General features: G+C 42.2%; 1 protein-coding gene across 1 annotated transcript; it reads left to right on the forward strand.

Moving 5' to 3' along the window:
* The first annotated feature begins 4,810 nt into the window (after nt 1–4,810).
* SHISA2 (shisa family member 2) lies at nt 4,811–11,672 on the forward strand. The gene is made up of 2 exons (XM_032219747.1): nt 4,811–5,147; nt 11,119–11,672. The coding sequence occupies exons 1-2, from the start codon at nt 4,811–4,813 to the stop codon at nt 11,670–11,672; spliced, it is 891 nt and encodes a 296-aa protein (XP_032075638.1).
* The last annotated feature ends 2,676 nt before the right edge of the window (nt 11,673–14,348 follow it).

Genomic DNA, 14,348 nt, shown 5'->3' on the forward strand with positions numbered 1-14,348 from the left:
TATTGGCACACAATCTTGGCACATAAATCTTGCTGCTGGTGAGAGATAAAAACAAGAATGCTATAGAAGGGAAGGCTCGCCTCTTCCAATTCTCTGGAGGACAAATGGAATAGGATTAAAGCAACAAATAATTTTTAAAAAAGCAACATCTACGTAGAAGAATCTCTTAAGCGATCTTCTCTTTCAACAAAGGTTTTAAGCCTACCTACTGATGCTGGAAGAACCAGGATACCTGATCACTAATGATTTTTGGTTTTAGCTCAAGGGACGTAAGGGAATCCTGAATTTGACAAAAGAATCTTAAGGATTAATTAATTAATTAGGGGCGTGCATAAGCGCACCAGAGTGCCTAAAGTCTCGGTCATACTGTCCCCATATATTTGTGCCCACTTCCTGTGTTCTTATTTATGTTTATTCTTATTCCTGTTATCTTGTACATGAGTGACAAACTAAATAAATAAAATGAATAATGGCTATGGACATTACTGTGAATAAGCAGTTAACCAAGGGAGGGGGGGGGATAATCTGCTTGGTGGATTATATGTGAAGTTTTTGGAAGAAATGGGGAGGGAGTCCTTGACCTGCTGAATATGAAACATTTTGAGATATTACACACTCCCCCTCAATCAAAGCAGAGATGGACATTATCTATTTTCTGTTTTATAAATCACTGGATTTAGGGGGTCAAATACATACCTTATAATTAAAGAATTGATTGCCTCTCAGAGCTGAACATAGGAATTTGTTCCTGAGCACTGGAAGCGAGCCAAGTTTACTTTATTTTCTTAAATACAAAAATCATTTTAGGAATTCCTAATACTATCACGATGGGTCGGACATGACTTTGCAACTAACAACAATAACAAATACTGCAACCATTCTACTAACTCTGAACTACTTTTTGTTCACCTTTGGAGTAAAGAATCTTGTTTTACAAGAACACCTTTTTTGTTACTCTTTACGAAACAGATTCTAAATAAAGCAAATACTAATAGAAGAGAATACTTGAACTGTGAGACCCTTTGTGCTCCCTGAACAAAAAAACCAAGAAAGCTCAGAGAGCACCAAGGACCTCAAAGCAAACACTATCAACTTGCAATATATTTCCTGCAATTTTCCATTAAAGCAAATTAAACTTGACAGGGCTGTTCTAGAAACAACAGATATTTGTGTCGATTTAAAAAAAAAAAAAACCACTTTTATCTTTCCAATTTAATAGGTTTGCACATCTTTGGGACATGGATGTATATACAGAATTAAACTACATAAAGCACTATGCACAGAGTAATCCTGCTTAACATGCTCTTGTTTATTTTGAAGCTACTTAGCAGCTGTTACTGCTGAGAAGCAATCAAGTAGTAAACATTAGCTGCAGTACCTCCTTTTTCTTGTTTTATTGCAGAACTTAGAAAAAATGTGAAGGGTGCCCCAACCAGGAATTTGTCATTTCTGACAGCTATTTTGGGGGCAGGGAGGGAGGACAGAAAGCAACACAGATGGATGGATAGATGGATGGATGGAAGAAAAGATAGATGATAGATAGGTAGGTAGGTAGGTAGGTAGGTAGGTAGGTAGGTAGGTAGATAGATAGATAGATAGATAGATAGATAGATAGATAGATAGATAGATAGATAGATAGATAGATAGATATGGATGGATGGATGGATGGACGGACGGACGGACACAGACAAATAGATGATAGATAGATGGATAGATAGATGATGGATGGAAGGAAAGACAGATAGACAGATAGATAATAGATAGATAGGTAGATAGATAGTTCAGATCCATCCATAGATAGATGGGTGGATAGATCAGGTCCATACCATGCTTAGAACTGCTGCATATTCACCCTGTTTCTCAACCAGAGGCCACTGGAGAAGCAATCATATTCACAGCCCAAAATTGTGTCTAATGAGCCCTATTCTTCCCAATATTTCACTCAGTGAAATATTGAGGAACCCCCATTGGTTCCTTTTGTTTATTCTTTCAAATAGCACTCTGGACTCATGCTCCTTTCACAAGGGGCCTTCTAGGCCTCTTCTCTCATCTGTTCCTCGACATTGGACATCAAGCAGGGTTGTGACTTGCTGGGTTGACTCCTTACTACTGGACCAAAGCGTCACTGTGGCACTGTGTGAAATCCCTACTTAGGTTAAACAAGCCCAAGAAGGAAGATGAAGACTGTGCAGATGTTTGTAAAGCAGCCTTATTCAAGGTGCCCTCTAGATTTGAGAGATTACAACCTCCATTATTGGCAGATGTAACAGCAGTTATAGTCCAACACAACAGCTATAGTCGGCAATTGTGGCTCCTTTGTGACCTGTGGACTTCAACTCCCATATTCCTGAGCCAACATGAGAGTTGAAGTCCATAGGTTGTAAAGGGGTCATAGTTGCCCACTCCTAGTCAGTATCAGTTGCCAAAATCAGCTTGAGTAAGCCACCCTCGATAGCAGCAGAAAGAATGAATGAGCGCCCACTTTTTCCACATCACGGGCTGAGTCTTCTACGCAGTGAAGCCCACAAGTGATCGATTGGGAAGCAAGAAAGTAGCACAGCAATGTGCAATCTCCCCTTCCAATCTACCAAGCTGTTGGAAGGGAGTGTAGCCAGAGCAAGAGGCTGGCAAGCCTTTCTTTCCCCATGCAAATATAGAATAGAGCAGAGTAGAATAGAATTCTTTATTGGCCAAGTGTGATTGGACACATAAGGAATTTGTCTTTGGTGCAGATGCTCTCAGTTTATATAAAAGAAAAGATACATTCCTCAGGAATCATAAGGTACAACACTTAATGATAGTCATAGGGTACAAATAAGCAATCAAATCATATTAGGAAACAATATAAATTGTAAGAATACAAGCAACACAGTTACAGCCATAGTCACAAGGGAGAGGAGATGGGTGATAGGAACGATGAGAAGATTAATAGTAGTAGTAATGCAGACTTGGTAAATAGTTTTGACAGTGTTGAGGGAAGAGTGTTGACTTTCAACACTGTTCTTGCTCTTGAAAGTCCAGTTGCCTCTTGGGAAAGAAAAGAAAGCACCTTTGGATTTCCCCACGCAACGCAACACGAGAGCGCGTGGTTTGAGCCGAAATCCTTGGAAGGCTATCAACTTCCATCTCTTTTGAGCGAGCATTTGCGATCCCACCGGCTGCTCTTCCCCGCCCCCCGCCCTAGGGTCTTTAGGTGGAGAGGGGGGGGGAAGTGAGCCAATCGCTCGGCTCGGCGGAGGTGAGAAGAGCATTAAAAAAACAAACCCCCCTCCTTTCTTAGCGAACGGGAGAGCGAGCGCCGGTTCTTAGGGCGCCTGCGCGCCTGGAGAGCGCCGGGCTGCCTATAATAACAAGAGAGAACGCGAGGGAGCGAAAGAGATCCGCGCGCACCACCAGGAGCTCCCTGTGGCTGCCGCTTCTGCCGGCCTCGGGAAGCTCCGCTAGGAGTTTTTGCCATCGCCGGCTGGGAGGATCGGAAGGTAAAGTCGCCCTTGGGCAGAAAAGTACCGCCGAGAGCTGCGTTCGCCTCTCGATGCCAGAGGAAAACAACGGTCAATTGGGAACCGTGCGAGGCACGGCGGGGAAGAAGCGAGCCCAAGCGGGAGATTGCGCTCCAGTGAGGCTCTTTCCCGACCCTTCTCCGCTATTCCAGCTGCGAGACATTTCCATGAAGCTCCTCCATGGGCATAAAGGAGTTCGACCGGGATTCCGACTTTCGGATATGGGGACTCTCCAGACTGAAGAGAGGCTAAGGAGATGAGAAGCTGCTGAAGGTGCTCCGGCAGCGGGTGCGAGGGGGAAAGCCGGGCGCCCGTGAGGAAGCGGGCGGCGGAGTCTCTCCGCAGCCGCCAGGTGGGCCCCTCAGCCCCTTTCTCGCCCCCGGTCTCCTCTAGCCACGCGCACCGAGGGATCTCCGGGCGTGTTATGGTTCCCGGAGTGCTTTGCTCAGTCCCGCTGGTCTGGGAGCGACGACCTCAAGCTCGCCTTTCCGTTTCTTAAGAGGGGCTCGTCGTCTCGGGCTCTGCCTCCCCGAGGCCAAAGCGACGGCGTTTCCCCCTCCTCACCCGGTTGGGATTCGCTGAGCTGCGCCTCTCGGGGTTCCCCATTAGTCGCGCCCGCTTTTTTCCCAGCGTCTGCTGCGGTCTCCCTCGGACCTCGTGACAAAGGAAGTTGCCACGCGAGATGCCGAAGTTCCTCGACGGCCGGGAGTTCGCGGGGCGACCAAGTGAGGCTAGAAGACCCGGCGTCGCCAAGTGACTTGGCCGAGGAGGGAAAAACCGGACGAGACGGCTTTGGATTTCCCTCAGAGCTTCTCCGCCTCCCGTTGGTGCCGGCCAGGAGCGGGTGGACTGCGGGGCTTTTTACCTCAGCTCAAAGCCTTCGGCAGGCGGCAGTCTCTTTATCTAGTCCTTTGGCCTCCCCCCCCCCCCTCGGCCTCCTCTCTCCCAGAGAGACACATACAGAGACACACAAGCACAAACACACACACGGTTCCTAGCCAGTTGCTGCAGCGAGGTGACAACCAGTTGGCACTTAATTCAGGGGTCGTTCTATTAGCAGCAGCCCACCCCCCTCCCCTTGGCACGCTACGCCTGACTTCCCAGCGGAGCCCGCCTTCCTCAGCCCGGCTTCTTTTCTCTCGAAATTTCCCCCTCTCTTCTTCCTCTGGCGCGCGGGCGCACGAACTTCCGCGGCAATCCAGGCAGCCAGAAGAGAGAGCGGGACGGGGCAGCCTTGCATAGTTGACGGAGCCTCCGAATCAAAGGCGGGAGTCGCCGCGGGAGGCCCCCCTCGCCCGCCCCGCGGTGCCATGTGGCTGGGCCGGCGTTGGCAGCTGCTGGCGGCGCCGGGAGGGCGGCTCCTGCTGCTGCTGCTGTGCCTGCTGGTCGGGCTGAGGGCGCGGGGGGCGCTGGGCAGCGGGGAGTATTGCCACGGCTGGCAAGATGGGGCGTCGTGGCGGGAAGGTTTCCAGTGTCCGGAGCATTTCGACGAGGGCGACGCTACCATTTGCTGCGGCACCTGCGCGCTTCGCTACTGCTGCTCCCGCCCGGAGGTCCGCCTGGATCAGGGCATGTGCGACAACGACCGGCAACACGGCGGAGCCGAGCACGGTCGGCCGGACAAAGACATGCCAGACAGCGCGGCAGGTACGGAGCCGGGGAGCCTGAAAATCCCACACGGTTGCACCGCTCTTCTCCCATTGACCTCTTCCTCAAGTTACCCCTTTCCCCTTTGGATTGGATGCTTGTGCGTTACAGGTAGTCCTCGACTTACAACAGTTCCTTTAATGACCGTACAAAGTTTCAAGGACGCTGAAAAGTGACTTGTGACCGTTTCCCCCTAGTTTCAGCCTTTGCAGCGTCCCCATAATCGTGTGATCAAAATCCACACCCTTCCTTGGCAACTGATTCATATTTTTCACCCTAGCTGTGTCCCCGGGGTCCATGCGATTGCCTTTTGCGACCCGCAAAGTCAATTGGGGAAGCCAGATTCACTTAACAACCGGAATATTCTTATCGACTGCAGCAATTCAGTTAACAACTGTGGCAAGAATCTTCGTAAAATGGAGCAAACCTCAACAAATGTCTCACTTAACAACTGAAATTTTGGGCTCAATTGTGGTCATAGGTTGAGGACTACCTGTATTTCTTTTAAGATAACCTGTGCTGAGCCCAAAGTTTTTGTTGCTAAGCGAGACAGTTAAGTTTGCCCCCACTTTATGACTTTCCTGGCCGCAGTTCTTAAGTGAATCACCGCAGTTGTTCAGTTAGTAAATGCTTGTTAAGTGAATCTGGCTTCAACATTGACTTTGTTTGTGAGAGGTCACAAAACTCTGGACACTGCAGCCATCATAAATATTAAAAATCTGGATTTTGATCATGTGACCATGAGGATGCTGCCAGAGCAGAAAATGGTCATAAATCACTGTTTTCACAAATCACTGTTGTAACTTCAAACAGTCACCAAATGAACTGTTGTAAATCAAGGTCTACCTGTATTAGTCATGTTACGGTTTAAAGGGCAATCAGCACCATGTTGCTTTGGAATATGCATTTATTATGGAAGATATCATTTCCAATAATGAGTATCCATCATATTCTGGTATTCATCTCTGGTACTTGTCCGATCAGCCAATCTGGGATTCTTAACTTGTTGAATAATTTGGATGTTCAAGATGGGTGCTAATGCTAGATCTGGATTATCCTGCTTCTCCTCTGTCCTTGACTCTCTTTAGGGATCTTGGACTTTAGAATTTAGAATAGAATAGAGCTGGAAGGGACCTCGGAGGTCTTCTAGTCCAGCCCCCTGCTCAAGCAGGAGAACATGTACAATCTCAGACAAGTAACTGTCCAGTCTCTTCTTAAAAACCTCCAGTGATGGAGCCCCCATGGTTTCTGAAGGCAAGCTGTTCCATTGGTTCAGGGTTTAGATCAAGCTTTAGCTCCACCTTAGAGCCCAGGATGGGCTATTGCAGGCAAAACAGATCTACCTGTTTACCTGACTCAGCAGTAAGAGCCCATGTAAGACTCTAGATATTCTCTTCTGGAGAATATCCAGAGCCTTACATGGGCTCTTAATGCATATCACATGTGCACGTATTTGTTGTGGCAAAGAAGTTATAATTTCTTGAATGGAATGTGCAAATGATACTGTTTAAAAAACTCAAAAGTTATAAAATGCAGAGAAGTTTAAAGTGACTTAAGAATAGGCTCTCATTTAACACAAAGTGCTTGAGTTATTTGCATGCATATGGGTATCATTGATGAGATAGAAAACATGTACTTTAAATTGAAATGCATTTTATTTAGCTTCTTTGTATTCAATCACATAGCAAGAGAAGTTTAGAGCATTCTGCCAAACACATTCAATGTTAATATTTGTATAGTTATCCTAAGTTCAGGAATTCTTTTATACAGTACTTGCCTTTGTTTATGTTTAAGAAACGTAGTTTCAAAACAAGCCTCTTCTGATATATATATCTCCAAGTATCCCACCTGTGAAACTTTCTGAAGCTTTCAGAAAAGTTTTCCAAAGCGGCTTCCCTCAAAATCCCTTAAAAAGTATTGTACAATGCATAAAAAAGACCATCCATTCACATACAAAGCTCCATTTATTTTTGCTTTGATCTGTCAATGTCCTCATTATTTATTGCTCCTAAACTTTTATGAGCCAAATAACCCAAGAAAACAGTCTGTACACTCAACAACACTTACACTCAGCAGACTTTTAGTGTCTTTTCAGAAGTCACTATTTTGGAATGTTTTCTGACTTGTAATAAATGGCTTTAGAATAAAAGAATAGAAAGAAATAGGAAAGGAATAGCATAGCATAGAACATTTATTGTTACTTTAAATGTACACTAATCAGCATACATTAAAATGAAATGTCATTGCATTCAGCTTTCAAAGAATAATCCTTATGCATATACCCTCACACAACACATATACGACACAGATACATATACATGGCAAAAAAATCAGAATCAAGCGAGTTGACAAGATGGATGGTGTAAGGAACAAAACTTAAGGTTGAGCAATGATGATAATTCAACAACGTATCACAGTGTAGAAGGCACCTGAAAATGTTACTATAGGTTTGTGCGCCAAGAGCAGGAATTGAAAAAGGTACAGTCATAAAAAGAGACATGAAAAGGTTTTCATAGCTATAAGCACATGACCAGTGACAGCTAATTGAGTTGATGATGTTTCAGTTTTAAATGCCTATAAGCTGCAATCATTTAGTTGGGAGTTAGTACAATTTCACCCAATTTATCTAGCTTTTACTATGTATAAAATCTGTTTTTAGCAAAAATGCAGTTGCTTATTGAATGACCCAACTGGAAACAGGCTGGAATATATATATATGTAAAGTACAGGTAATTCAATTTATAATCATAATTGGGACCAGAATTTCTGTTGCTAAGCAAGGCATCCAATTTTATGGTGTCTTTTTGCCCTGGTTAAGTAAATCATGGAAGTTGCTAAGTTTACAAGAAGAGATGGCATAAGCTTGGGGGCATATGTCAAGGAAGTGATGGTGGGAATTTTTAAGAAGATAAAGTGAAAAACAACTTGTCAATAAACTAAAATAAGATAAAATCCAAAAGACTAATATCCTGTTGGGGCATAGATATAAAATAATGCTCCCTTGCTGGATTGTGCAGTTAATTATGAATACAGTAGACCCAGGATGGTGAACCTATGGCACACGTGCCTGAAATGGCACACGGAGCCATGCCGCCTGGCACGCGTGGCTGTTCAAGTTGCTAGCAGTTTCACAGAGATCTCACATTAAGCCACCAGTATCCCATATGTAACTCTTGTCCCTAACCAGCAGTGGGCTTCAAAAATTTTAGCAAGGGGTTCTCTGCCCAGTTGCTGGGTGGGCGTAGCCTACTTGGCGTCCTGCGCCACAGTGGGGGGTGGGGGGGCGTTTTTGCCCTCCCCAAGCTCCGGAGGCTTTCTTTGAGCCTCTGGGAGGGTGCTCCAGAGGAGCCTTCTCGAACTGCTGGTAGGCCCGTTTCCCCCCCTCCCCAAGCCTCCGCGCTTACCTGCATCCAAAATGGGCTGTGTGGGGACTCCTGGGAGGAGCAGGGTGGGATAGGAAGTTATCTGAACTGCACAGAATCTTAGCTAGAAGTTCTCCCGAACCCCTGCGAACCCCCAGCAACCCAGCCCTGACCCTAACCCTAATCCTAACTCTATAGGGTTAGCGAGCATATGGAAGTAGTATACATTCCTTGATGGTTTCCCATCAAAATATTAGCTAAACCTGACTGAGTTTATTTTGTAAGCCTAGTTAAGGCCATCCTATTACTGTTGTGTAACTAGGTACAGGAGGAAATTGATATTATCTGATTGTTCTGGAGGTCTGACTCAAGAGTGTGTTGACCAATCAAATGTTTCATCATCAACAAATTGGTTTAAGAATTTTTATTCCTCCACAATTGGAAGATACCATGTTGGCTGAAAGTTGGGATAGAGGCTCTCTATCCCAACTCTGGAAACATCTTTTTTGGGGTGTCTGCACACATATGTCAGTCCCCTTTCCAGGTTTTTCCTCTTTTTATTCATGGACGCTCTCCATTCAGAGTTTACCTGAAAATATATAATAAGAAAAAAATAAATAAACCAGAATAGCAGCCTTGTTGAATACCAAAAAGAAAGTACAAAAGTAATGCTGAGGCTATATCTACATTAGCTGGAATGAAAGTTTACAAAATAATTACACACTTTCTTGTTTCAGGTTAAATTTTATTCTTCAAAAACTAAGGGATCTGTTATTTTTTGGTTCCACTTTCCGACAATTATTGTGAGAATTCTTGGATCAACCTAAAAGAATGTCAGAAACTGATATGGCCCAGTTTCCATGGATTACAATATAATCTGCTACAAAAATGTCCCAAATATTAACAGTAACATGTTCTAATTCCTATCCTCCCTCCAGATTTTAATCATCTTCCTTAATTAATGCTATGATCACAGGGCACAATTAGACATAAACTAGGCAAGTACATCAACCTCGATTCACTTGCTATCAGCTACATTGACTCAGACTCATTGGCAAAACTAGAAAAAGTAGACATATATAAAAGTGATTAATAATCTCACTCACAATCTTTTATATTTTGAAACTTGTTGAATTTTCATTTTCCCCCTGTCCTTCCTCCCATTATAGGAAGAACAAATATATTTGTCTAACTTTCTAGATGGTAGCATTTCCTATAACATCTCAATTAAATTGTCTCAAAAAGACATCATTTCACTAACAATATTTTAAATTGATTTTCTAATTAAAAAGCAAATCCTAGAAAAATGAAACTAACAAAAAAGGGCCAAAAATAATATCAGCTCATATAACAGCCTAGCCTAGGTGTTTCTATATTATGAATGAATAAATAACATTATTCCAGAAGCCTTCCTGTGTGATTTATATTCCGAAATTAAACCTAGCCTTTTGACTTAGAAAAACTTTTGCTAAATTGCTTTCCAGGATTTTTTCTCCTGAAATTTATGAATTCATCAGAAATTATATTATAGTTGGGTCTAATTATTCATTATTCAACTAGCTAACCAATCTTGGATGATCTAGAAAGGAATCAGGCTTAGTATTTGAATGGGTGGGGGGAGAAATCATCTAAGAATTTAAACTACACTAAACTGGGAAACCAATAAAAGATGAAATTCAAAGCAACCCATTCTGATACTGTGTTTATGTTGTCAACAGAAACTGTGTTTGATCTTATTTCTTCTATTCCTGAAAAAACTGAATATAACAAGAAGTGCTTAATTTCATTTACACTTGTGTGAGGGTGAATCTGGAAGAAGACAGTGACAAACCCCTTCCGATTAGTAACAACAAAGTAAAATTTCTCTAGATTCAAGAGGAGTGGGGCTCAACCTAACATAATTGTATATATGTCCAAGTCACATTGACATTAATAAAGATCATAGTACAAGAATACTTTAAAAAAAATCGCTATTAACTCTATTAATCTTTGCTTTGAATAGTCCAGTTATAGATAGGTCCGCCTAAGTTAGATTCAGTGCAATTTAACAGTGTCGGATCAGATCTGCAGCTGATTATGGAGCTAACTTTGGGCCAGGCAGTGTAATCAGTTGTAACCTATTTCACAATTGTTGTCAAGTTGAAATAAGGAGATCTCTCGAGTGTCTTGTCATGAGTTAGAAGAACAGCAGGAATAACGATAAGATGGGATGGTAAAAGGAAAATTAGTGCATGATGTTGTGTCATTTATTTCAGTTGTTATAAGTGATTGGGGGGGGGGGGTAGAGAAGAACTTGTCATGCGTGTTGCAATTTTTGCCAGCACTTCTGATTGCATTTTGTGAAACAACTCAAAAAGCTAGTGTTTTTCCAAACCTTCCAGGTATATTGAATTCCCCTAATTATCAAGCACAGGCTTTGCTATTTTGGGAGTTATAGTTCAGCATACTTGGACTTCAATAGGTTGGGAAGATTGCTTTACCAATTCCTTGTTTTCTTTTGTCTTCCTGGAGGTAAGAAAAGGTAGCCGAAAATGTCTCACTATTGTATAATCTATATTTTGCCCTGATAGCACAAATCCTCACAATTTTTTTTTCTTTTCTGTTGGCAGTGCCTATTTATGTTCCATTCCTTATTGTGGGGTCGGTTTTCGTGGCATTCATTATTCTGGGATCCCTGGTGGCAGCTTGCTGTTGCCGGTGTCTGCGACCCAAGCAAGAACCACAACAGAGCCGGGCTCCTGGAGGGAATAGGATAATGGAGACAATCCCCATGATTCCAAGTGCCAGCACCTCCCGGGGATCATCCTCGCGTCAATCAAGCACAGCTGCCAGCTCCAGTTCAAGTGCCAACTCTGGTGCCAGGGCTGCCCCCACCAGATCACAAGCTAACTGCTGCTTACCAGAGGGGACCATGAATAATGTATATGTCAACATGCCAACTAATTTCTCAGTACTGAACTGCCAACAGGCCACACAGATAGTGCCTCACCAAGGGCAGTATTTGCACCCTCAGTACGTGGGGTATGCCGTGCAACATGACTCCATGCCCATGGCTTCTGTCCCACCTTTCCTGGATAGCCTGCAGAGCGGTTATAGGCCCGTTCAGTCACCATATCCCCACAGTAATAGCGAACAGAAAATGTATCCTGCGGTGACTGTGTAACTCTAAGAAGGGACGGAAGCAAGAAATCAAACCAGTTGCAATGATGCATCAAGCAAAGGTGTAGCAACAACAAACTGTACAAAGCAACAATTCGTAAATAATTTTGGAAAACCTGCGCTTCAGACGGTGTCCATTCCTGGCTTTCACTGGATACAGTAACAAAAAACTGTATGAAGGTACCTGGAAGTGGTATTTCTAGGTCATGCCTCCATTCCAGTGTATAACTTATAATGGCTAAGGATTATGCTGAAGGAGGCACTGATATTTCTGTTACCAAACTTGCGTAAGTAAGTGATTAAATGCCCCTCAGGTACTTCCTAGTCAGTGGTATTTGCCTAGTGAATAGAAGACAATGTGACAAGACAATATTTTAGGAGTGTCTTGTTTTACCTTTTTGTCCTAGGTACAATGACTCTTCATATTGCTGTACCGACAATCATACTTCACAGTAGTAGGCTAAATGGTGCAATGCTTATTATTAATGTCAGTCCTAGGAACTTATTGGTTAGCTCAGTGGTAAAAATGTAGTCATTCCACTGTAGGAAGTCCATATTCATATCCTGACATCCTTCTTCCTCCTCCCTTCTCTTGAGTTCTGCAGCAGTTGATTTGAGAGATCTTCTGCTGGAGAATCTGGAGAGCCATAAAAACGGACAAATAACATGACTTCATGTGGCAGCTTCATATGGTTTCTTTTCCTAGCCATGTAACATTTATTTTCCAATGGACTTGAAGTTTTGATTTATAGTCTGGGATTTAAGGAACTAAACCAGCCATGCTCATCCAGAAACAAGGAAACTGGGATTTATTTCATATCCTCCAAATAGCAAGTCCTAATTAGTCCATAAAAGTCGCCTTTCAGAATGTTCTCACTAAGCAGTCAGCCACTGTGACATACCTCCTCAGGAGCATGAATATATCTGTGCAGTCCTTTGGATTATGGCCATGGTCAATGCAGAAATATTGTTTATTTCAGGCATTTTCAAATCACAGTAAGTTATTCCAATTAAAATACCCATGAAAGCCCCAATATCTGTTTTACTAATCTGTGAATTTCAGTGTTTGCTCACAAAGGCTCCCGCATCCCTTGAAAACTGCATTTGGGAATGTCAGTAACTTGAGGTTTGTGGATTGTAGCCAATACTTCAACATGTTCCCAACTCCTTTTGTTTTGTATTTGAATGCAATACAAAAGTCACATCTCTATCAAGACTTGACATGGACCCGAGAAGATGGAATTCCTATTTAATATGAATAAAAACAGGCCAAATAAATCACATGCTGGGAAAATCCTACATAAGTGTCAACATTGGAGTCCAGAGAAAGATTTAAATTAGCCACCACAAGAAGAATTAGAAATTAACAATAACAGTATAAAAAAACATTACAAGGAGAATGTGCCAGTCCACAGACCATCCATGTAAAAATATTTTTGATAAATTGGATAGCTCTTTATCGGTTTTAAAAAGTTTAAACAGCATTAAATCAAAACTATATTGCCCTGTACCAACTGATCTTATTTACAGTATCTCGTCACCCTAGTCTTACATTATATCTTATAGAGGCTTATTAGCAGTGACATTATTGTAGTTGATTAATAAATTAGCTCTTAGCTTGAAAAGACCCTTTTGGCCGGAATAGATCAATTTGGCTTAAAAAATATGAAGTGCTTTGGAACTAATTGGATTAGATTCGCTATCATCATCTCAGAGGGTAGATTTAAGTTTTCTTAGTTGAAACAAAAGTTGATGGTCTTGGGCTGCAATGTACAGAGTTAGAATAGTCAGTTGGGCTTCCTTCTAAGTGCAAAGAGCTACACTTTCTCATCCTGAAATTCATTGCACACGTCCTGCAACTTAGATGAAAATCAGGTGAATGTTTTGTTTACTTGTTTGGAAAAAAAAATAAGTTACAATGGAAAGTATTCTAGAAACCACTTTACAACTGTTTGGGAGAAATGCTTTTCATTGAGAAATGCATGAAGGCGAGAAAGTTCATTGTATATTTGTTGATTTAAGATTAACCGTGATAAAGGCTTGAATTATGAAATTGAAAATTGTTTCTGAATGTCACAATAGTGGTATACAACAGAATAGCATGTGTGAGAATAAATGGAACTTAGTAAATGGTTCAACACTAAGCAGAAAGTAAAATCTTCCTTGAGGATGTGCGATATTGTAGGAGTGATGTACTTAAGAACTGTATGATAAAGCAAGGAAAGGAAAATTTAAAATGTACGAGTGACGAATGAATGTTATTCAACTTGAAAGTGAGTGACCAGTATGAATGTAGTATATTGAGGTGGTACAGTATATCACAGAAGTGAGTACATTCCCAGCAATTTAGACATTAATGGTTGTGCATTGCATTATTTTGAGGGGACAGCACATTTACACTGCTGTACAAGCTGTATACTCACTACTTTACATTGTAACCAAGTGTCATTTCTTCAGTGTTATCACATGAAAAGATATACTCCAATATTTACAAAATGTGAGGGGAGTGTACTTACCTCTGTGATATACTGTACATATAGTGAGAATTAATGAGGATCCAATTGCAGAATGAACTATGAAGTAAGAATGATTGATTTGAGAGAAAGGTTCTTACAAAATTGTTTTAGGTTTGAATTGATGAGATTTTCAGAAAAAAACATGAAGTATAAGGAACAAAAGG

The sequence above is a fragment of the Thamnophis elegans genome, chromosome 6 (genome assembly GCF_009769535.1).
Source record: "Thamnophis elegans isolate rThaEle1 chromosome 6, rThaEle1.pri, whole genome shotgun sequence".
Taxonomy (NCBI): domain Eukaryota; kingdom Metazoa; phylum Chordata; class Lepidosauria; order Squamata; family Colubridae; genus Thamnophis; species Thamnophis elegans.